General features: G+C 53.7%; 7 protein-coding genes across 7 annotated transcripts; 5 read left to right on the top strand and 2 right to left on the bottom strand.

Moving 5' to 3' along the window:
• Positions 1 to 337: 337 nt before the first annotated feature.
• KD926_003510 (1-phosphatidylinositol-4-phosphate 5-kinase) lies at positions 338 to 3065 on the top strand (the record flags this gene model as incomplete). The annotated part of the gene is made up of 3 exons (XM_053094868.1): positions 338 to 1476; positions 1551 to 2511; positions 2577 to 3065. The coding sequence occupies 3 exons, from the start codon at positions 338 to 340 to the stop codon at positions 3063 to 3065; spliced, it is 2589 nt and encodes an 862-aa protein (XP_052950423.1).
• A 2147-nt stretch (positions 3066 to 5212) lies between these two features.
• On the bottom strand, positions 5213 to 7070 carry KD926_003509 (putative transcription initiation factor TFIID subunit 12; the record flags this gene model as incomplete). The annotated part of the gene is made up of 2 exons (XM_053094866.1): positions 5213 to 5467; positions 5520 to 7070. 2 exons carry the CDS (start codon positions 7068 to 7070, stop codon positions 5213 to 5215), a joined length of 1806 nt encoding a protein of 601 aa, XP_052950422.1.
• A 144-nt stretch (positions 7071 to 7214) lies between these two features.
• On the bottom strand, positions 7215 to 8918 carry KD926_003508 (uncharacterized protein; the record flags this gene model as incomplete). The annotated part of the gene is made up of 5 exons (XM_053094865.1): positions 7215 to 7435; positions 7721 to 8016; positions 8067 to 8372; positions 8432 to 8797; positions 8854 to 8918. The coding sequence occupies 5 exons, from the start codon at positions 8916 to 8918 to the stop codon at positions 7215 to 7217; spliced, it is 1254 nt and encodes a 417-aa protein (XP_052950421.1).
• Positions 8919 to 9644: 726 nt separating this feature from the next.
• On the top strand, positions 9645 to 11767 carry KD926_003507 (proteasome regulatory particle lid subunit RPN3; the record flags this gene model as incomplete). The annotated part of the gene is made up of 3 exons (XM_053094864.1): positions 9645 to 10134; positions 10229 to 11523; positions 11624 to 11767. The coding sequence occupies 3 exons, from the start codon at positions 9645 to 9647 to the stop codon at positions 11765 to 11767; spliced, it is 1929 nt and encodes a 642-aa protein (XP_052950420.1).
• Positions 11768 to 12475: 708 nt separating this feature from the next.
• KD926_003506 (trans-hexaprenyltranstransferase) lies at positions 12476 to 13911 on the top strand (the record flags this gene model as incomplete). The annotated part of the gene is made up of 2 exons (XM_053094863.1): positions 12476 to 13666; positions 13750 to 13911. The coding sequence occupies 2 exons, from the start codon at positions 12476 to 12478 to the stop codon at positions 13909 to 13911; spliced, it is 1353 nt and encodes a 450-aa protein (XP_052950419.1).
• A 985-nt stretch (positions 13912 to 14896) lies between these two features.
• KD926_003505 (SMP domain-containing protein) lies at positions 14897 to 17729 on the top strand (the record flags this gene model as incomplete). Its single annotated transcript, XM_053094862.1, has 2 exons — positions 14897 to 15369; positions 15440 to 17729. 2 exons carry the CDS (start codon positions 14897 to 14899, stop codon positions 17727 to 17729), a joined length of 2763 nt encoding a protein of 920 aa, XP_052950418.1.
• A 734-nt stretch (positions 17730 to 18463) lies between these two features.
• Positions 18464 to 22423, top strand: KD926_003504 (putative cytoskeleton assembly control protein Sla2; the record flags this gene model as incomplete). Its single annotated transcript, XM_053094861.1, has 11 exons — positions 18464 to 18471; positions 18555 to 18601; positions 18830 to 18905; positions 18967 to 19124; positions 19208 to 19288; positions 19339 to 19396; positions 19453 to 19637; positions 19697 to 20742; positions 20793 to 20942; positions 20998 to 22212; positions 22337 to 22423. The coding sequence occupies 11 exons, from the start codon at positions 18464 to 18466 to the stop codon at positions 22421 to 22423; spliced, it is 3111 nt and encodes a 1036-aa protein (XP_052950417.1).
• Between the last annotated feature and the right edge of the window lie 1346 nt (positions 22424 to 23769).

The raw sequence follows: 23769 nt of genomic DNA, 5'->3' as shown, positions 1-23769 counted from the left end.
TGGCCCGGATTGACTACCAACTCTCTCGTCTCTCGCTTTACAGGACCATGCCTATCGGTCGCTAATTTTCCTGCCTCTCCGGCTGGCCACTTCCGCCCGTCACCCAGGAACTCTGTTCTTGCATTTGAACGTCCGCCATTGGTCACCCACCGCTGTCCTTTCCATCGAACCCCCTTCCGTTCCGATCACTTTCGTCGCTCAACTCCGAGAGAGAAGAAAACCAAGTCTCTGGTAGGCTGGTCTCGCGCCGCTGTTTGCATTTCCCCTCCTTGTCTCTCCTCTCTCGCTCCTTCCCCCCCTTGAACCCTTCTCCGCCGGGAGTGCAAGCCCAGCGACCATGCCGTCCTTCTCGAACGACGGCCCCTACCAAACAGCCACCGCCACGGCCACGGCCACTCATCCTCGACCCTTCGACTCGCCGCAGGGAAAACCGCACGACAAGGCTCCCGTCGGCAACACGTTTCTCTGGACCAACTGGCCCAACGGAGACGCTAACCACAACGACGGCCCCCCGAACGACCGTCAACATCTCGCCAATGGCAGTGCCTATTCTCTGAATGGGCCCCGATCGAGCGCCAGCTCCTACCACCGGGATTTCCCCCAGTCGAAAGATGGAAGCATGCACTCGCTAGGCAACGGATCCGCTCGAGACCCTCGAGATGGGGGGCGACCCTCGATGACGCCGGACAGGGATTACACCCCGCGCACCTCTGATGTCGGCGCTGGTGCCGGCTCGATAACTTCGGTTTCCGGCCATCAGCCCAACGGCACGTCGTTGGGCCCTCGTTCGCTCGGCGGCAAGTCGATGGTGAATGGTGACTATTCCCGCGCCTCCGTCGACGAACTGGCCTCCTTGGACACCACCGGCAACGTGAACGGAACGCGATTGTCATCCTCGCAGCCCGAAGATAGCGGCTACCTTTCGCCGGACGCCGACCGAATATCCCCATCGCAAAAAGGATCTCATCGCTACTCCTCGCCGCCCGTGCCGCCGAGCGCGGATAATTCTGTTCAGCAGGATCCGAATCACCCTGGCCTTCGACAGCGTCATACCCTTCAAGTACCTCGAACGACCAGCGGCCGCCGCAGTAGCCGAGACCACTCCGAAGATGCTTACAGTAGTGGCCGCCTATCGCCTACAACGAACGGCCGCCGTCCGTCCTTCACCCTTGGCCGCCGGGCCAGTCGAACCAACCGCTCCGACACGTTCCCGGACGACATGAATCCTGAAGACGACGCCGCTCGATGGGCCGAAGCTATCAAACATAGGAGGGCTTCGAGGCGAAGGCGCCGCGACGATGACGATGACGACCGCGTCATTGTCGGAACGAAGGTGGATCAGAACCATGTGAACTGGGTTACGGCGTATAACATGCTTACTGGCATTCGTTTCACCGTGTCGAGGATCAATGCGAAGATGGAACGGGAACTAACGCCGGCTGATTTTGAAGCCAAGCACAAGTTCTCATTCGACATGTATGCGCCGACTGCTTCACCCCTCCCGGTTTGCTTCCTTTGTGTTCTTCTGCTAATCATAATATCCACAACAGAACGGGTAATGAATTGACGCCCTCCGCCAAGTACGATTTTAAGTTCAAGGACTACGCCCCGTGGGTTTTCCGAAGTCTGCGAAACAAATTCCGCATTGATCCCGCCGACTACTTGATGTCCCTCACCAGCAAGTATATTCTGTCGGAGCTGGGCTCGCCCGGCAAAAGTGGAAGTTTCTTCTACTTTTCGCGTGATTACAAGTATATCATCAAGACGATCCACCATTCGGAACACAAACTATTACGCAAGATCCTTCCCGAATACTACAAGCACGTCGAGCAAAACCCGAACACCCTCATTTCCCAATTCTACGGCCTCCACCGCGTTAAAATGGCTTATGGCCGGAAGATCCACTTCGTCGTGATGAACAACCTCTTTCCGCCCCATCGGGATATTCACCAAACATTCGATCTGAAAGGATCTACCATCGGCCGTGACCTGCGCGAAGAGGATCTCGAAAAGAACCCCAGAGCGACGCTGAAGGACTTGAACTGGGTTCGGAGAAACCGACAACTTCAGTGCGGCCCGTCCAAACGAGAATTCTTCCTAGCGCAGCTTCAGCGCGATGTGGAATTGCTGAAGCGGCTCGGCATCATGGATTATTCTCTTCTGGTGGGAATCCACGATGGCGAACGCGGAAACGAGGAGGGGCTCCGTGACAAGACCCTGCAAGTCTTTTCACCCGGAGGTGACCGCGAAGAAGAGGCAGCCCCCAACATGCTCATGCGGACACCTTCCAAGTTGGAGAGTGAGCGCAAGGCGCGCGAGTTGCGGATGTCTCTCAAACGAGAACGCCCGGTACCTCTGGACAAGGCCGCGGCGAAGATGCCTGAGGAGATCCTGGACGAGCGCAAGTTCCATGTTTTCTATTCCGATGATGGTGGATTCCGTGCGACCCATGAGAACGGCCAACCCGGAGAGGAGATCTACTACCTGGGGATCATCGATTGTCTGACCCACGTGAGTTTTGACCACTGCTGAAATCTGGTGCATCAATTGCTAATCATGCCTTCCGCTGCTTCCAGTATGGCACCGTGAAAAAATTAGAACATTTCTTCAAGGGACTTTCCAATGATCGGACGCAAATCTCGCCAGTTCCGCCGATGGGTTACGGAGATCGGTTCATCCAGTTCATCAAGGGTATTACCATGTCGAAGGAGGAGGCCGAGCGCCACCGGGAGTCTCGGGTATCTGAACAGCGTTCGTCTTCCGTTGAAAGGACAATGCAGGCGGCTGAAAAAGAGGCTGCGGCTAAAGATGTGATAATAGCTAACCCCCGAACGTTGTCGACTGTGCGGGACCCGGGTGACCCCAGCGGCAGCGTTCCTGCATCGACGCTACCCATTGTGGACGAGGCCGGCGAGGCCAGCAGTGTTGGAGGTCAAAGTCAACACAGCCGACGAGGCCCGTCGCCAGCACCAGAAAAAGATCTACCGCCGCTGCCTAATCATCACCTGAACCATCACCACCACCATCACCATCTTGGATTTGGTAAGGGCAAGGCGGTGGCTTAGAATCGAGTCCTCCCCTCCAAAGCCAACCCTCAAAACCATCTTCGATCCTTCTGTCAGGATGGTCAATTGGTCGATTTTCATGATACCCACTCGTACCCGGTCATGCTCTGCTTGCCCACCGGTATATTTTTGGCGCCCCGGATTCTTGGCTTCTTAATTATGCGATGCATCTTTCTCCCTCCACCCCGTTTCTTTCAGAAACCACTCTTGTGATAGTATTGATGTTACCACGATTGATGTGAGTTTCTTGCTGTTCTTGTTTTCTCTTTCTCCCAGGGCGCACCTATCGCCCCTCTCGGCATCTATCTCTGTCCACTTGATATCCCTCTCAGCTTTGGTTTTGAATTCGTCTTGGTCAAGCGTCACACTGTCCACGAAACACCTTCTTTCACTCTCTGGTTACCCTTTATACAACCTGGCAAGCAGTATTTGATCCTGTGTACTATCTTTTGGAGGACCTGCGGGGACTCGCTATTTTCCTTTTTTTGTCTGTCCCTTCGTTTGTGCCCTTATCAGGGCCATTTTACTCGACATTTCAAGGAGTGTAGATCTCCTTGATTGTTGAGACATCTTTCTTTACCACATGGGTTAGTGGTGTCGTCCCGGCCCTAGCTTGTACTACATACGTCACATCTATCATTTCCTTATCTGTTTTCGAGTCTCAGTTTCTATATCAGTGGTCGACGCGTCGACCGCATTCCACTCTCTTCTCTGATTGATTATACTTTCCTTTTGGTTTGTCTAACTCACACTCACTCTACTTTTTTTCTCTTCTCTATATTTTTCTTTTGACATTTCTTTGTTTTCCGTCTTGATATTCCATTTCCTTGCCTCTTCGTTCTGACCTACTCACATCACCTCGTCTACCCGAATATTGTTTGCCATCCACTTGCATTACTGTTTCTATTCTCTGTTGTATAATTTGAACGGGAGAAGCGAAAGCATCGTTTGTCGTGAGCAGGTTTGAGCGACTTAATTATGTCCATGTTTCTGAATTGTGTCTCTTATCTGTTTGTACCTCCCTTATCCTTTCTTGCCTGATTTCTGTTTTAGAAGATTGATTCAATTGATAGAAGAAGTACAGCGCAGCAAAGCATGTCTTTACCTTACCCTGCTTTACCTTACCTGTCTTACCTGCACCTGCCTTACCTGCTTAGAGAATTGATACCATATACTCTTGTTTTGTTTTTTATCCTTTTTTTTTTTTTTTTTTTTTTTCTTTCTTATCGTAGGTATTTAGTTTTAGTCTTCTTGGATGAAGAAAGAAGGGTAGAAGGGTAGAAGGAAGGAAGGATACTGGATGATGAAGTCTTGAAGAACAGCATTCAGACCAACTGTGTAGATATGAAATATTGACTAGCTAGAAATATAGCCAGGACTAGCAATAGGAAGGGAAGAGGGAAAGTATGTACTTGTTTACGTATGTTGTTATGAGATCTGTCTTGTCTGTTTGGGCATATTCTATCTTCGGATTGATTCTTACTCTTGATCTTGGGCTCGGACTCGGTAACTTAACGGTGGGACGATGAGGTAAGATATGGAAAGGTAAGTAAGTAGAGGTAGAGGTAGAGGTAGAGGTAGAGGTAGAAGTAGAAGTAGAAGTAAGGTAGATAGGTATGTATTATAGGTTCTACAGGTAAAGAGGAAGGTGAGTATCTAGTATCTAAGTAGTTAAGGTAGGTAGATATTGAAAGGTATAATAGCGTAGCATTCATTGCCAGTAGTATCATGATCAGGGTCAACCAAGAAACCGACCGAATAAACTAGTTTAGAAGAGAAGATGAACTTGACAGGTAGAAGGAAACGCCAAAATACATGCACACAGACCGCACCATCATTTAGAATCACGTGGATGAAAAGGAATTTGTAGGAAATAGATAGAACAAGCGGTTTAAAGAAGATAGACGCCAAGTAACGCCAGTTTTCCCTTGACAATTTGAGGAGAAGAAATCAGGGGAGGATCGGGTTGTTAAACAAGATCCAAGGGGAATAGTAAGTGGAACGAAGTAAAAAAAAAGAGGAAAGATAATGGAAGAAAAAAAAAACCTGCACCCTGGCGTAACCCATCACTGACTGGTATATTGATTGAAGGAATTGTCCCCAGAAGAAAACAAAATTGAAACATAAAGAACTGATAGAACAGAGGATTATTCGGCTTTGCCTTGGGTGACCTTCGCGGCTTGGATAGCGGACATCTTTTGAGTCCATCCTTGAGTGGGTTGAGGCTTCTTCACAGTGCGAAGGTCATCGGTGGAGAACCCAGAAATGCGCATGTTGTAATTACGCTCGAGAACCAGCTGGATATCACGCATCTCGAGAGTAGACGACGGACGAAGTTTAGCGAGACGACAGGCGGCGGTGATGACGTCGTCGACGAAATCATCAGCCATTTGGATGATAAACTAAATACAAATTAGCTGATTGTAAAGACACAGGCCGAAAAAAGTAGCTTACCTCTTCGGCATCTGGTGTAAGACCCTCGCCTTCACCCCCTCCAGTGACTTGACGGACCAAGATATCAAGCATCTTCTTGCTGAGCACGCGCTGGCCTTCACCTTCAAGCACATAACCAGGGTGTTTCTGAATCGCAGGCTGGCCCATCATACCCATCGCACCGTGGCTGGGACCCCCGGATAAAGTTGGTCGAGAGGGGGCCATAGTGACTGGCTCAGGTGGAGGAACGTTCAAGTTCTTGGGAATAGCCATGTTGATATTCCGTGCGGAATTTTCAGTGGACCGGTTGGGGATGTAGCCCTGGGGATGAGCGTGGGAGTTATTCGCAGCTTGCGTCATGGGCTGTTGCTGGTTCATATTCGTATTAGGCGGAGTGCTACTGCCGTTGTTGTTGGAATAGTTCTGAGCAGCCTGGGCCATCGCAGCCTGCTGGGACAAAGGGCGTGGGGGTCCTTGCACAGTCACTGGTTGTGTGGCTGTAGGGGTGGGTGTGGAACCATCCAGGTTAGGCACTTGAGTGAATGTGACCTGCGATGCCGGGGTTGCCTGCTGTGATTGGGCCTGCACAGGTTGCGGCTGCTGGGGCGGTTGCTGCGGAGGGATACCCTGGATGGCAGGAACAGGACCCGGGGCTTGGCCGGTAGGCGTCTGGCCTTGTTGGGAAGTGGATGGAGACATTGACACCTGCCCAGCCTGATTACGGGCAGCGCTCACCGCAGATGTGATGGTATGAGGCGCGGGCGTTGGCGCTTGTCCGGGATGCATCGTGTTAGGGGGATTTGCTGGTCCGATGGGACCTGCACTCGGTGCGGCAGCCGGCGCAGCAGCCGGGGGACCTGGCGTGGGAGCTGAGGTATTTGGGACCCCCGTTCGATGGGTCTGCACTTTGAAGTTCTCCTGCTGTTCCTTGAATTTGGTTAAGAAGTCACCGCCCTCCCGGTAGAGCTTCTCCGCCGCTACCTGTCGAGTCTTGAAATCCTGCAAATCATCTTGGGACAAGCTTCCGGATGCCTGTCGCTGGGCGAACTGTTGACGTAGGTCATTGGCACGCGCCCGGCCAATCTCCTGTTTTTGAAGCGCGATTCCATATCGCAATTTGGCTTCCGGAAGCCACGTCTGCGCCTGCTCGTGGCTGATGTTCGGAGGAAGGAAAAAGTGCAGACTGTTGACTTTTTGCTGGATTTGAGGGAGAAGCTGGGCAAACGTCTGAGGGTTGACCGACTGCGTACGGGCGACCGGCTGGCCGCCCTGCGCCGCCGCCGACTGCTGAAGCTGCTGCTGTTGCAGTTGGCGATTCTGTTGAAAGGCCCGCATGCCCTTCATCAGATTCTGAGAGATCTGAGTGAGTCGGGTATGGGCGTGCTGGTATTCGGAGCTCTTCGGATCTCGGCTATTCAGGACCTCCCAGAAATTGCGCACCAGCTGGGTATGTTGGGTTTTCTGCTGGTCGTTTAGATGCGGGAGTTTCTGCACCTGGTCGGTGCGGATGAGGTTCGAATGCTGCGGCATAGGCTGCGGCGGCGCCTGCGCGGGAACTTGATTGCCGTCCATTTTTCCTGATATTCTGCCTGGCGTGATGAAAGCGACCGAGTTTGTTGGGAAATGACGGTCGAGTGACGGGCTAATACGAAGCTACCCAGAAGCAAAAGAAGTAACTTGGGGTAACTTTCCGCGATGGGGGGCTGGGGAGGCGCACTAGCGAGTCGCGTCCGGTTCCGTCGAAAGAAGTTTCTCGATTGAGGTTTTCCGTGTTTCGAACGAGGCCAAATGAAAGGACGGAAGGCACGACTGGATGGAAGACAGCTTGTCCCCGACAACGGGAGAGAGAAGGATGGCGAGGTTGATGAGTGCAGATGGAGTCGAGCAGGAATCGATGGGCCGCGGAGCCGCAGTCTTGGCATCAGGCATCCAGGCATCTAGTATAATGTCTATCGGGACTACGCAGTATATCACAAACAAATGAGATTGAGGTCAACGTAATTCACGAATCTCTATTGTTCTTTGAAGACATTGTCTTCTCAATTGAAGGTGGATTCGGTGTGCATCTACCAACACCACATTGTTTATCCACATAAAATCAAGATTCACTGAGCTAGTAGTCACTTGTACGGCATTGGCCTCTCAAATGAAACACGAAGTAAGATCATGCAAAGTCCAAGATCACACTCATCCCATGAAGGCTCCGCTAGGAATAAACCCACGTTTCCCTCGAACCTCAAGCACCGGGGTACCGAGGGGAATAAGAGCCGTGTAACTGATTCTTGCATACAGACCCGTGAACGCAGTGGTGTACGCCTGTGCCGAGCGAAGCTTGTTATCGTCTGCAATCCATAATAGACTCGACGTGTGCTCCCTTGCGGTGGCGTGGGTTTCGCTCAAGGGGCTCACGTGCACTGCTGTCGAGCGCCGGCCAAAGAAGCCTTGCATCGTGGTGGTTCTTTCAACGCCGAAACCAGAACGTGAATTATCGCGCTGATCAGCCGACCGCCCCTGATTTCTGATAGAGTCTCAGCCATGATCCCATGACTGACGAGGTTTAGCCTCTACCCCATCAGCTGTCCCAAGTCGCGCTCCATTCCGTGAACACGATTCTCCAGGACTCTTTTCCTTCTTTCTAGTTCCCTGATCTCTTCCATCTCGCGTTCGATGTCGGCGTCTGTGATGTCGGCCGTCTCGGGTTGTGCAGCAGGGGGCGCATCGTAGTCATCATACTCATTTCCGTACGAGTGGCTCATTTGTTCCAGTTCAGTCGAGTTTTTGGCGACACGCTCTTCCAATTGAAGGATGGACTCTGTTATCAATTCATGACGGTAGCGGAGGCTGGTAATCTTCTCTTGCGCGCCGGGAACAGGACTGCATGCGGTGGTTAGGAAGGTTGAAGCCTGCTGGAACTCGCATCAAAAGTCACTTACTAAACACCGCAGAGGATCTCCGCTCCCCGAAGTAGTACATCGAGGCTGACCTCGTTACGGGTTCCCCGGCTGGAGGTACCGGTTGATCGCTTGATCTCCTCCATCATGTCAGATCCGAGGACCCTGGCAACGGCCGATTGGCTTTTATTATTTCTGGCCGAGTAGATGCGACTGGCCATGGACTCCCTCTCGACTTCCGACGGCAATGTGGTTCCACGCCGCGTGGATCGTCGCTGCGCGGGATTGGATTTCACGGAGGGATCGGTCTGGAAGAGGGCTCGCTCATGAGCCTCCGTGTCGCGAATCAGTGCTGTAATATCATGGGATCCTAGCAGAGCGTTGGTGAAGATGCGAGGTGGGGGGAATCTGTTCGAGGATTAGCGGGACGAGGGCAAAACTCCGCATGAGATGGGAAGACTAACGGGAGGTCTGCAATAGCTTGGGAGGAGAGCGCGATCTGCTCCAGATGACTGTCGAGAAGCGACATGGCTAGGGAAGAATGCGAGTTTGAGGAGTCTGTCCGAGTATGACAACAGGACGAGAGAGAGGGACGAACAAACGGATAAACAATGCCAAGACCTGGTGGCCGGCAGCTGCCTGCTGCCTCAGGCACCGCCGGGATGATCCATGACCTTCTCGCGGCGTCGGCGACTCTTCTCCCTCTCCCTCGCCCTCTGCAGTGGCAACCGCAGCGACTACGGCCGAACGGATACTTCTGCACAAGCAAGAGAGTCGCTACGGTGTACAACTCGCGTCCCCATTCCCCTTCTGCTTCTCAATCCCCGACAATCCGTACCGACGAGGCTCCCCCCGTCCTTTCCATCCGGTCTGCAGCTGACCCGTTCACCTGAGGTAAGCTCTTCCTAACTCGCCGCTCCCTGACTAAGCTCCTCACTGCGCTGGTTCTCTTGCGTCTTATTCCCAAACCAACCAACAACCTTGACATCACATCACCACCTCATCACTCTTCACCCCCAACCCTTCTAGACAACCCATCTTTTCCATCATCTCATCCCCCTCCCGTGTTTCTCCCCTCATTGTACTTTGCTTCCTTTGCTTCTTTGAGATTGTTTCCAGTGCTCTGGTCTCCAATTCTCTCCCCCTTCTTCTGTTTCCGGTACCCGCGGTCCTCGTTGCTTAGCTGAGCTCGCAGTTGGGGAGCAAGAAAGACAGAAAGAAAAAAAGTCCCCCTGCAATACATCTAATCGAAAATATGCCGGCCGAGAGGCGTTCTTTGAGATCGAACAGCAAGTCAGATACCTCTTCGTCTGCTAACGGTGATAAGGGTCGCTCTACCTCGCAGAGCTCAAGCTCCAACAAGGACAAGCCCGCGCTTACCCGCGCCGCTGCCAACAAGGCCAAGTCGTCCAAAGCTGCTTCATCGAACAACAGCGCCTCCAACTCCGGGATGGGCGAACAGCGAGAACAGCCGCAAACCAACGGCTCCGATCCGACGGAGAATGGCGTGAATGGCGCTGAAGACGTGGAGATGGGAGAGGATACGGCAGGTGGGCCTACATCCTCATTCAACGCCAGTAAGGATCGGCAAGGTGACGAGAAGATGACTGTTGTAGTGCCCCCCACCAAGGGTTCGAGGCTATCCGGCGATAAAGGCCAGGACCAGGAAGGTGATGTCGCGATGGAGGGTGCCGAGGGCGATGAGAAGCCCGAGGAGGTTGACCCCAAGACCAAGGCTATCCAAGGTGGGTTCTTCCCCATGATCCCCTTGACTGTTCCTCTCCCGGGGTGCAAATAAATCAAATGCGCTAATAACAATCTCGTTTCGATTGACTGCAGACATCAAGACCAACTTCTCACTCCTCGAGCGTGCCGTCGCCCACTTCGATCCTCGATTTACCCTCCGTGTTCTGCGATCGATATCGTCCATGCGCAAGCACATCACTTCCGATGTGCTGGCGGAAATCATAGTCGAGACTTATCCCTCCTCCAACTCCACAGCATCCTTCTTGCTCGAGGCGATTGACCAAGCGGGTGCTTTTGGATCGGCGGACAACTCCAAGATGGCCGTCGATTCGGAGAAAACCAAGTCGACTCCCAAAGAGATCTTGCCCGAGATCGATACCTATCTCTCTATACTCGTCCAGATCTACCTATACGATCGGAAGGAGATTCAGAAGGGCGCCCAGTTTTCCACGAACCTGATCGAGCGTCTGCGGACCATCAACCGCCGGACTCTCGACTCACTGGCAGCTCGCGTGTACTTTTACTACTCTCTCTTCTTTGAGCAGATTGTACCTCTTCCCCCGTCTCCTACCGCCCCAGTCACCTCGATCCGCCAGCCGCTGCTCGGAGCTCTGAGGACGGCTGTGCTTCGCAAGGATGTCGACACCCAGGCTACTGTGATGACATTGCTGCTGCGTAACTACCTGTCTACATCTCACATTTCACAGGCAGACTTGCTCATCTCTCACAACCGCTTCCCCGCTGCTGCATCCAACAATCAGATTGCCCGGTACCTGTACTATCTCGGTCGCATCCGTGCTATCCAGCTGCAGTATACCGATGCTCACGGACACTTGATCGGTGCTACCCGGAAGTCGCCGTCGAGTCACGTTGCGCGTGGCTTCTACCAAGCCTCTCACAAGTTGCTGGTGGTGGTTGAGCTTCTCATGGGCGACATTCCCGACCGAGCAATTTTCCGCCAGGCCGCCCTCGAGCGCGCCATGCACCCCTACTTCCTACTGGTGCAGGCCGTCAGCGTGGGTGACCTGGATGGATTCCTGAACATCGTCAACACACACAGCGCGACGTTCCGGAAAGATGGCACCTACACGCTCATCCTGCGTCTGCGACAGAATGTGATCAAGACCGGTATCCGCATGATGTCGCTGTCGTACTCCCGCATTTCCCTGCGGGACATCTGTCTTCGATTGGGATTGGACAGTGAAGAGTCGGCAGAGTACATTGTCGCCAAAGCCATTCGAGACGGAGTCATCGAGGCCAGTCTGGACCACGAACGAGGGTTCATGAAAAGCAAGGAAGTTGGTGATATCTACGCCACTCGGGAGCCCGGTGAGGCATTCCACGAGCGTATCAGGGCCTGCTTGGCTCTCCACGATGAAAGTGTCAAGGTATGTCCTGGAAGAGTCCCAAGGCTATCTCCTTGGCCCCTCTTACTATTACCGATCCCCTTATCAACTTCGAACGCCTACTGACCTATTGCTTTCCCAGGCCATGAGATTCCCCATGAACCAGCACCGTCTCGAGTTGAAGAGCGCACAGGAGGCCCGGGAACGGGAGCGGGAGTTGGCGAAGGAGATCCAGGAAGGAGACATGGATGACGAGGATGCTGGGGGTGATTTCGATGCCATCTAATCGGTACGAAGATCATCATAATCACTCAGCAACCTGGATCCTGCCATCTCCCTTCAAGTTACGGGTTGACAACGGAGACTTATCTGTGTATGTGTGCGTTATCTGCAAGTTACTATTTCTTTTTATTGTTGTTCGGGTGTGTACTTTGAGGGGGAAAGGCAGGATTGAGCTTGCCGGCATGGTCTTGCATGTCTTTGTTCCCCATATAAACCAAATACTGGGTTCTTTTCACCTTGGATGTTGAAGGACCGAATCTTTTGTAGATGCTTCCGCTGGCTTTCTTGGAATTCCGTCGATATTCTTAGACCAGGACACCATCAATTTCGTTTATTGTATAATGCAGCATTCCAATCCTGAGAGAAGAACAGTAAAGAGAGAGAGAAAGTAAAAGAAAAGGGAAGGACGACATAAAAAAGAGAGGAAAATCGAAGGATGAAGGTGAAGTAGAGAAAAGTAAACAGTCCAGCTTTCCCGTTCCGGCCCGAGTCCAACTCCGCCGGTCGAAATTCTTTTGGCCGTCGATAATTTGCGGCTTCTCACTTCCGCCGTCCACCCGCTCGGATCTGCCAGAGTTAACTTTCGTCCTCCATTCACCGTTGCTTCTCTTCATTCCCTTTCTGTACCATACTTTTGTATCTTGTATTCTTCCTCATTCTTATGTCTTCCTAATCTACCCATTCCACCCCCTAATTGTTCCATTGCTGGAATATGAAAGCTCGAGCCGTTTCGGCCTCCGGGCTGGTGCTTGCTGCACGAATCCCGCCCTCGACATTAGTTTGCTGGCAATGCCTTCGCAATGATCTCTCCTCGAACCAAATCAACCTCCAGACACGCAAGTATCATCCTACACGCCGGAAATCCGCCTCGCCGTTTGGGGCCGCAGTCTCCGCGGCACAAACGATCTTTAAGGGCCTACCGAAGGCACCGCCGGGGATCTCGGTCGATCCGTTGAGAATTGTGGGAAAAGAACTCAAGTTTTTGAGCAAAAATATTCGCCAATTGGTGGGGTCTGGCCATCCTACACTAGATAGGGTGGCCAAATACTACACCAAGAGCGAGGGAAAACATATGCGCCCCATGCTGGTGTTGCTGATGTCCCAGGCGACGGCGTTGACGCCTCGAAATGGCCGTGCGACTTCGGCGACTTCTAACACCGTGAACGAGTCCATTAGCTCCTCCACCGTGCTCGCCGATACGAACCCTGATCTTAACCCGCTTGTATCGTCTACTGAAGGTCAATACAACTTTACCGGCGACGAGAACATCCTGCCTACCCAACGACGGCTGGCCGAAATCACCGAATTGATCCATACCGCATCGCTTCTTCACGACGACGTCATTGACAATGCGGTCACTCGTCGGTCCTCCAGTTCCGCGAACCTGCAGTTCGGAAACAAAATGGCGGTGCTGGCCGGAGATTTCCTATTGGGCCGGGCTTCCGTCGCTCTGGCGCGCCTGAGAGACCCGGAGGTGACGGAGTTGCTGGCCACCGTGATCGCCAACCTTGTCGAGGGAGAGTTCATGCAACTGAAGAACACGGCCGCCGACGAGAAACACCCGGTTTTCACCGACGAAACCATCTCGTACTACCTGCAAAAGACATACTTGAAGACGGCCAGCTTGATCAGCAAGTCGTGCCGTGCGGCCGCTCTGCTGGGTGACGGATCGCCCGAGGTGGTCGAGTCCGCGTACTCGTACGGACGGAACCTGGGTCTGGCCTTCCAGCTTGTGGATGACATGTTGGATTACTCGATCAGCGACGCCGAGCTGGGCAAACCTGCCGGAGCGGATCTAGAGCTGGGACTTGCAACCGCGCCGCTTCTGTTCGCCTGGAAGGAGAACCCCGAGTTGGGCTCGATGGTTGGCCGCAAGTTCAGCCGGGAGGGCGATGTGCAACGGGTAAGTTTTGACCCTGACTGTCTTGAATAGCATGGTCGATGCATGAAATTACGGGAGGCTAATCTAGTGCGCTCCTTGTTTAGGCCCGTGAACTCGTGTATCAGAGCGACGGCGTGGGCAAGACGCGCGCCCTGGCCCAGGACTACGCCGATAAGGCCGTTGCAGCCATCAGCGGATTCCCCGATAGCGAAGCGAAGGCCGGTCTCATGCAGATGTGCGAGAAGACGATGAACCGACGGAAGTAAACTCGACTCGACGAAGTGCCTGACCATATGCGAAACCACCATCAAAGACGGATACCGCATCAGGATCCATGGATATTATCATCCGAGTGAGAAACATCTCTCCTCTATTGACACTTTTTGCTTCGAACGATGCCAATGTACCACCACTATTTTCTACTTGTACCATTGTATTCGCGCCAGTTTGTGCCTGTGTTTACTTTCCCTTATTACGTTGACCCTGTTCAATGTCCGATAGTTATGGTTTGTGTCGGGATGGATGACTGGGAATTCTTGTTTCCATTTCTTTTTTCTTTTTCTTTTCTTTCTTCTCTCTCTCATCAAGGGTATAGAAGTCCGAGGTGCAATTGCGATTTCGCGATAAACAGCTCAGTCTGGGTGTACATAGTCTAGAAAGGAGAGCTACCTACACAGTGTGTGCTATAGAGGAACTACCTATAGAAAAGGGATGAATCATGAATTGCCAACGGGTTTCAAACAGAGTACCTGGTGGGTACCTCCGCGGTACGGCCGAGGCTGCTGTCCACCTTGAAGGACGGTATGGTAAACTATGATACGTGATGGTACAGGGCGGTCAGGGTCAGAAACCGGCGGGACGATGTTCCTCCGGTCCGGAAATGACGGATGGTTCGGCAGCGACATGAAATCATTGGGCGGTCTCATCGGAGGTACGAACGGGGTACTTCCAGGTACTTGACCAGACCTGCTGTTGCTGCTGCTGCACAAGACCCCGTCATCCTTACCTCCCTTCTCCTTCTCCTTCTCTCTCTCTATCTCTCTCCGTCTCTCTGAAGAGCTGGTCTCATCTGGTGCTGTACTCGAGCTGGAACTTCCCACTTGCTCATTATCTATCTGCCTTCCCTACTGCGGAGTACACCGTACATCTACCTACCAACCAAACCAACCAACCAACCTCCTGCTTTGTCTCACCCTCCTTCCCTCCAGGATGGGCCTTTCGTTGCTGCACCTTTGATCCGACCACTTCCCAATGGGTTTGCTCGCCAAGTTTTTGTTCGTCTACATCCTTGGGGGACTCACCTTCATCCCGCTCGTCCTGCTCCTCCTCTTCCTCCATGCGTACTTGACCCTCCGATCCCCCTCACCGCCGGCCGACAAGCCATGCGATCTGCCACTCGACCCCCTTCGGCGTCCCACCGACGACCAGTTCAGTCTCAAGTCCGGCACCGATGAATTGGCCGACAAATTCCATCGCACCCACGAGCCCGACGTCGCGGCCGGATACTTCGCCGTCTGTCGTGAATATGTGCCTGGTGGAGTCAATGGAAAGCCTCCCGAGCGAACCACGCCGGCGGGCGAGGTGATCGCCGCGGAGAGCCCCAGCGTCTACCAAACTATGTACCGGAGTCTATTCGACCGCAAGCAAACCCCCACCATCGAGCCATCTAAAGCGAACGGGAGAAACGGGAAACGGGCGCGGAATGTCTTCTTTATTGTCTTGCGGTATGCTTCCTCTCCCTTCTGTTCTTGCCACAATCCTGGGTTTGGCTGATAAGCGCCGCCATACTTACAGGCACGGCCACTTGATGCTGTATGACGATGAACACCAGGTGGAGGTGCGCTATGTCATCTCCCTCGCCCATCACGACGTGAGTATCTACGGCGGAGAGGGGGAGATCCAGGAGGGGGAGTTGTGGCTGAAGAGGAATGCCATCTCACTCACGCGACGGCTGGAATCGCTGGCAGACCTCGGCGGACCGACCCCTCCGTTCTACCTCTTCTCCGAGAACCTGTCGGAGAAGGAGGATTTCTATTTCGCCATGCTTCAGAATCAGGCCCGCATGGGGAACTCGTCGGACGGTCCGCCCAAGTATCAATCCTTCGAAACGAAGCACATCGTTGCCCTGGTTCAGCGGTTGCATTCCTCCGAGGAACAGCTGCAGACTCGGTGGATCAACGCCGTGTTGGGTCGATTGTTTCTGGCAATGTACAAGACACCTGAAATGGAGGAGTTTGTTCGAAAGAAGATCACGAAAAAGATCTCCCGAGTCAACAAACCGAATTTCATCAGCCGGATCGCCCTGCAACGGATCGACATGGGCGAAGGAGCCCCTTTCATCATCAACCCGAGGCTGAAGGACTTGACGGTCGACGGCAATTGCTGCGTGGAAACCGACGTCCAGTATACGGGCAATTTCCGCGTGGAAATCTCCGCCACCGTGCGCATCGACCTGGGCCAACGGTTCAAGGCCAGGGAGGTCGACATCGTTCTGGCTGTCGTGCTGAAAAAGCTTGAGGGCCACCTGTTGATTCGCTTCAAGCCCCCGCCCAGCAACCGTGCCTGGATTTCGTTCGAGTCCATGCCGAACATGGTGATGGACATTGAGCCCATCGTCAGCTCGAAGCAGATCACGTACGGCATCATTTTGCGTACGATCGAGAGCCGGATCCGGGAGGTGGTCGCAGAGAGTATCGTTCAACCTTTCTGGGACGACGTGCCGTTCTTGGATACCTTGTCGCAGCGTTTCCGTGGCGGAATTTGGCAGCGGGACATCCCCAAGCCCGAGACCAAGACAGATATCCCGGATGAATCTGGCGAACAGCCTCAAGAAACAACCGGCCCCAAGGAGGATTCGATCGACGTGCTGAAATCAAAGGACGAGCGTACAATGAGTGCACCTGCACTTGCCGAGCCCGTGTCTTCCGAGTCTTTGAAATCTCGCAAGGGCTCCAAAGGGTCCATAAAGGAAAACATGGGTCACCATACTACCAGCGCTTTGTCTTCCGCCTTCGAGAAACCTGGCGGTTCCCCTCCCCGTGTGATTCGATCCCAGACCTTCTCCCATGCTGCCGACCCGGTACTCACGGCGGACAACGTGAACATCGACAAAGCTTCGTACGACGGTAAGAACGACGAGAAAAGTAGCGCCACCAGTACCATGATCGAAATTTCCAGCCGGTCTCCACCGTCCTCGCCGACCAGGACGCCCGGCGGTTCGCCGCCTGCGGACAGCCAACTTGGGCCGGACGGCGCTGCTGCACAGAGCCGGGATCCGTCGATCGTCGAATCCATCGAGAGCGTGGGGGAACTCAGCAATGACTCGCCCCGGCGGTCTTCCTCCATTCAGCACAAAGCGAGCGATTCATCCCTGAACCTCAAGGGTTCCGGCGGCAGCTCCACTGCATCCTTGAATAATAGTAGTAAAGCGCGACGACGCACCACCTTCGAGACCCTGACCAAATCAATTACGTCTGCATCCTCGGACAACAAGGGTCCGGGATCGATATCGATCGGAACGGCAACTTCTGTGGCCAAGAAATGGGGCTGGAACATGTTTGGCAAGAACGAACAGAATAACCAACCCGAGGCGCCTCGTCCTGCGGGCACCCCGGAGGAACCGATCGGGCGCGGCCATCCTCTCCCTCCTCCAGGAACTCCGCTGCCACCCCCCGCGAGGTTTGCCTTCAAGAGGAATACCTCTGCAGCGCCGAAGCGCAAACCTGTACATCTCGACAGCTCGCACGGGTCGACCGAAAACGGGCACAAAAGGCCCGTCCCCAAGCCACCTTTACCCCCCCGACGCAAGCCGGTGTTCAACCCCGAAGACGGCGACAACGCTCCGGATGAGCTGCTGGTTGTCGAGGCTCCCTACGATTCGACACCTAATAGTCCAGCCGTCGACGTGACTCCCGAAATAGACCTGCCCGAGCCGAAGAAGGAGCATTCGCCCTCGTCGGAGAAGCCGCAGACCGATGCTCCGAGTGTCGAGAGACATGAGCGGGAAACAGAAGATTATAACTCGCTAGGTCATGGGAAACATGGCATGGAGATCCTCTCGGCCACCGATGGGATTCTTCCGTGACGGAGACGATGAAAGACGTGGGGGTTGAAGGCTTTATGGAGTATATAGAAAGGGGCAAGTCGGTGTTCTAGTCGTCTTGAATATTTTCTTTTTGCGAACTGGCCGTGATATCCTGACAGAACAGACAGATTTATTTGGAGCGGGCGTTTGAGAATTGCGATATTGGCTCTAATGGGATAAATCAGATTCAGACATTTTACCCATTTTTGAGGTTCTTGTAGATTGATGCTGTAGTTACTACCCAGAATGTAGATCCGGTAACTATATAATCCGCTGGAGGGAGCACCGTGTTTTCCGGAGAATTGTGCGGGATTTGTGCCAGATACTCGCATGATCGGCGACTGGAGCTTTTGCAGATTGACGACGCAAGCCCAGCAACGACGCAAGATCATTTGTGGGCTCGAAGCCAGCTGCCTAACGAGATGACGACCCAAAGAACCCAAAGGGCGTTCGATCAGGAGGCGGTGCCAAGACCTTTGGATGGGCCCTGCAGGCGTCAGCTTTCCCGCCAAACGTCATGCCCTCCTCCTCCCTCTTTCCCCCCTCCCCATCACGCCTCTCTTTACTCTCGTTTGTCGTGTCTCCTCCCTATCCACTCCTTTCCCTTTCATCGGTCCGTCCGTGTCCTCTTCCTCGGACTCTCTTGAATTGCGCCGTCCATATTCGGGTCCACCGGCTCCCGCCGCACACTCCCCTGATCCTCGTCGGCAGCGAGTTCGCCTGCAGCCGCCAAGATGAGTCGGTACGTTTGCATCTACAGCTGGAGGAGGAATCGCCCGGGGAAACAAACACATCGGAATAGACTACTGACTTGCGGGGGGATAGAACGGAGGCCGATTTGGCGATTAACATTCGCAAAGCCACCAGTATCGGTAAGTTGTGTCCCCGTCAAAACACATGGCCCGTTGGACGACGTTAAATTTCGCGCGATTTATGAACTGACCCTGATTTGCAATTCTAGAGGAAACCGCTCCCAAACGTACGCATTGCGCTTCCCTTCCCGAATACTCGCTCTACCATCCCCCCTCCCTCTCCGTTTTGGTCGACGCGATTCGAGTCTCCGTTGGATTGACGGCCCGCTGATTCCGTTTCGTCCGCAGGTAAACATGTTCGGAGCTGTATCGTGTATACATGGGACCACAAGTCCTCCGCCGCGTTCTGGGCGGGCATGAAAGTGTAGGTGGCTGCTGGAATGGCATGATTTGGTGGTAGCTGACCCATGTTTAAAATCGTCTAGCCAGCCTGTCCTCGCCGACGAAGTCCAGACCTATAAAGCGCTCATCACAATACATAAGGTTTTGCAGGAGGGACATCCGGCGGTGGTTCGTGAGGCCCAGCAGCATGTCAATTGGGTGGACAGCTTGATGCGCGGTGTCGGAGGAGATGGTATTCGCGGTATGTCGAGCGGGAGTTCAGGGGAACAAGCCGGTGGCTGTGGTGTTGGTTATAATGGGGTTGACTGCTGACTGGGGTAATAGGATATGGTCCTTTGATTCGCGAATACGTCTTTTTCCTCGAGTCCAAGCTGGCGTTCCATCGCAACCATCCCGAGTTCAATGGTATGAAATCCATGTGCTTGACGTGCCGGATACTTGCTGAGGAGTTATAGGTCTGTTCGAGTACGAGGAGTATATTAGTTTGAAGACGATCAACGATCCGAATGAGGGGTACGTGTGCTATTCCAGCCTCTGCTGGATAACTGGTTTGGCTAATAGGGGGTTAGTTACGAGACGATTACCGACCTCATGACTCTGCAGGATCAGATCGATGCGTTCCAGAAGTTGATCTTCTCGCATTTCCAGTCGGGAACGAACAACGAGTGCCGGATCTCGTCGCTGGTGCCGCTGGTGCAAGAGAGCTATGGTATCTACAAGTTCATTACGAGCATGCTGCGCGCCATGCATACAAGTACGCACCACGATTGCTGTGAGGATGGGTCTCGGATGCTAACGGTTGGATCTGTGTAGCGACTGGCGATGCCGAGGCCCTGGAGCCTCTCCGAGGCCGCTACGATGCCCAGCATCACCGCCTGGTTCGGTTTTACTACGAATGCTCGAACTTGCGCTACTTGACCAGCCTGATCACGATCCCCAAGTTGCCCCAGGACCCTCCCAACTTGCTTGGCGACGACGAAGAACGGCCGGCTCTACCCAAGCGACCTACCAGGGAGATCGAGGCCGAACCCACTCCGCCACCGAAGGTCGCCGCCGAACCCGAGCCGATCAGCGACTTCTGGACCACCGAGGCCAAGCGCCAGCAGGAGGAGTTCGAAGCGGAGCAGCGACGCCTGCAGCAGCAGTGGGAGGAACAACAACGCCAGCAGATCCTGGCGCAGCAGCAAGCTCAGAATGACTTTGATGAGCAGCAACGTCTCCAGGCCGAGCAGGCCCGGATTGCGCAGGAGCAGCTGTTGCGCGACCAGTTCAGCACTCAGACCCAGGGTCGGCTGGCGGAGCTTGAGCAGGAGAACCTGAACGCAAGGGCGCAATTCGAACGCGACCAGCTGATGCTGCAGCAATACGATCGCCGCGTGAAGGACCTGGAGGAGCAGATGAACCAGTTGACCTCGAACCTGAACATGCAGAACGCCTCCCGAGACGACCAGATCCGGTCGTTGCAGGAGCAAGTCAACACCTGGCGGTCCAAGTACGAAGCCCTGGCCAAGCTTTATTCGCAGCTGCGCCAGGAGCACCTGGACCTCCTGCAGACGACTAAGAGCCTGAAGATCAAGGCCGCGTCGGCGCACGAGGCGATCGAGCGGCGCGAGAAGCTGGAGCGCGAGCTCAAGACCAAGAACCTCGAGCTTGCGGACATGATCCGCGAACGAGACCGTGCCCTGCATGACCGGGATCGTCTGACCGGCAACAACAAGGAGGAGGTGGAGAAGGTCAAGCGCGAGCTTCGCTTTGCGCTCGAGCGGGCCGAAAACGCCGAACGCGCCAAGGGCACGGAGATCTCTACCTTGTTGTCGAAGTATAACCGGGAGATGGCGGACTTGGAAGAAGCGCTGAGGGTAAGCATTCGATTGGGATGATGAGATATCTGGTGCTGACAATACTTTAGAACAAGAACCGCGCCCTCGAGGAGTATAATAGCAAGAACTCCGAACGCCAGGGCGACCAGGACGTGGCGCTTCGCGAGAAGGACGAGGAGATTGAGGTCTACAAATCGGGAATGGAACAGGCTCTGATGGAGCTTGAGGAGTTGAAGCTGGTACGTTGTGATAGAAGAATAATTTTATTTTCTCTCCAAAAGCTAACTGGACTAGAACCAAGGCGATGCCGACAACGAACTGGACGACCAGATCGATGCCGTTCTGCACAGCACAGTATCGAAGATCACCGACATCATCGACTCCGTGCTCCAGACCGGTGTGCAACGTGTGGACGACGCGCTCTACGAGCTGGACTCCTCCAACCAGGCCGGAAACCAGAACGCCTCGCCCCCCTACGTGCTCTCGCAGATCGAAAAGGCGTCCGCCTCGGCGACGGAGTTCTCCACGGCCTTCAACAATTTCATCGCGGACGGCCCCAACAGCACCCACGCCGAGATCATTCGGACCGTCTCCGTGTTCTCGGGGGCGGTGGCCGACGTGCTCAGCAACACCAAGGGATTGACTCGGTTCGCCAACGACGACAAGAGTGCCGACCTACTGACCAACGGTGCGCGCAAGTCCGCCCAGGCGACGGTGCGCTTCTTCCGGGGGCTCCAGTCGTTCCGGTTGGAGGGCCTGGAGGCGCTACAGAAGACGGACGTGGTCATCAACAACAACCTGGAGGTGCAGCGGGACCTGCAGAGTCTGTCGAAGCAGGTGGAGGCGTTCGCGCCCAAGAGCAGCAAGCTAACGACGAACGGCGACCTGGGCGACCTGGTGGACAAGGAACTGCTCAAGGCGGCCGATGCCATCGACGCGGCGGCGCAGCGATTGGCCAAACTGAAGAACAAGCCGCGTGACGGATACTCGACGTACGAGCTGCGCATCCACGATTGGATCCTGGAGGCGGCGATCGCGGTGACCAACGCCATCGCGGAGCTGATCAAGGCCGCCACCGACTCGCAGCAGGAGATCGTACGCGAGGGGCGGGGTAGCTCGTCGCGCACGGCGTTCTACAAGAAGAACAACCGCTGGACGGAGGGCTTGGTCTCGGCTGCAAAGGCCGTGGCAACATCGACCAACACGTTGATCGAGACGGCGGACGGGGTGATCTCCGGGCGCAACTCGCCGGAGCAGTTGATCGTGGCCAGTAACGACGTGGCGGCCAGCACGGCGCAGCTGGTGGCGGCCAGTCGCGTCAAGGCAACGTTCATGAGCAAGACGCAGGACCGCCTGGAGACGGCCAGTAAGGCCGTGGGGGCGGCGTGCCGGGCTCTCGTACGACAGGTGCAGGATATCATTCGGGAGAAGAACCAGGATGAGACGGAAGCGGTCGACTATTCCAAGCTAAGCTCGCACGAGTTCAAGGTCCAGGAGATGGAGCAGCAGGTAAGGTTTTCCCTTCAATATTTTGCTTTTCCGGGGTTCAATGTTGTCGCCTATTGGTCCCCGGAAGAAGAGCATTTCTTTGTTTCTTTTTTGAATGGAACCGTTAGTCTAACGCCACCGATAGGTCGAAATCCTCCAACTGGAGAATGGTCTCGCACGGGCCCGGCAGCGTCTGGGTGAGATGCGTAAGATTTCGTACCAGGAAGAGTAAGGGCGAACCGTTCGGTCAGGGGGTCTGGTGTCCATGGATTTGATGGATATCAGGAGGAAATAATCCGGCACACTCACACATACCCTCCCCCTTTGGTGTTTCTTGTTCTTGCCTTCCAGTCCGTCTCTCTCATTTCATTTTCTTTTCCTTTTTCTCAGGCGATCAATTATCTTGAGGGTCTTGTTCTATTTCATATTCCTAGTTCTCCCTCTCATCCATCCATCTAGCTAGCCTTTTATTTCTTTTCTTTTTTCTTTCCATTTCATTTCCTCCCTTCTTGTACCCATCGCCTATAACTAACTAGCTGAATGAAACTCCCCATTGGATATATAGAATGGACTAGTTCTCCGATCTAGTTTAGAGCCATGACCAGCTAGACATACAGAGAAAGAGAGAAATAAAGAAAGACAGGAGAAAACCATCGGAACTATCTTCCTCGACATACCCCCCACATGCATGAACCATGTCCGTCCATAGGTCTAGTAACTGAAGCCAAGAGAAGGACTAGACCCGTCTGTTGACTTTAGTGTAAGCTAAGCCACAGCCACATGTCAGCACTACTGACGCTGTTTGTACTACGGTGGAGATGATATCCAATGATGCAAAGATGTATATGTAGAGAGAGAAAGAGACAATGACTCTACCCCCGGACCCAAACCCAATCTATCCATAGATCCTGACCCTGATCCTGATCCTCATCCCGACCTGCATTTCGACCGGGACCTCGAATTTGGGTGGGAGGCTAATTCGCATCGCTGAGAGTATTCTACTTATGTATCTAGCTCAACCCGGTGTATGTACCTCTCTATCTGTCTGGGCTTTATAAGATCTTCAATGGAAAGAAATGCGGCGTCAAGTGTGCGTTGGTCTTGAAGGAAAGGATCTTGTCCTACATTGCCTGTCTCTGGGCAGATTGTAAATTGTACGTAGAACGAAACTTGAAGAGTAGAATAACTAGGTAAGTGGGATGGATGGTGGAACATGTAGATAGGTAGGATAGAATCCAGAATCTAGAATCATCTCTAAGTATGTAAGTATGAATATCTAACAAATCAATTTGATAACTTGAACTATGTACCTTGCATACCTAGACAAGTGATATCTGCAAGCGCATTGAAAGAAAGAAAGGAAAGAAAGTCCGCAGGTTCCCGTCCGTGTCACCGTCCGTATCTTGGCGGAGGGTTGACCGTTGATCTTGTTTCTTTGTTTGGATGGATTGTGGTGACGTCGTCGTCCTTTTGGTTTTCCGTCCCGTGGGTCAAAACAGTGTGGAGTGTGGAGTGTGGAGATTTGGTTTCCGCAAGCAGGGTGGGCTGCGTGGTTCTTTGTTCTACCTATGTTCTGTG

The sequence above is a fragment of the Aspergillus affinis genome (assembly GCF_023601865.1).
Source record: "Aspergillus affinis strain CMG 70 chromosome Unknown NODE_186_length_48271_cov_85_280097, whole genome shotgun sequence".
Classification (NCBI taxonomy): domain Eukaryota; kingdom Fungi; phylum Ascomycota; class Eurotiomycetes; order Eurotiales; family Aspergillaceae; genus Aspergillus; species Aspergillus affinis.
This window is presented reverse-complemented; position numbering and strand designations above follow the sequence as displayed.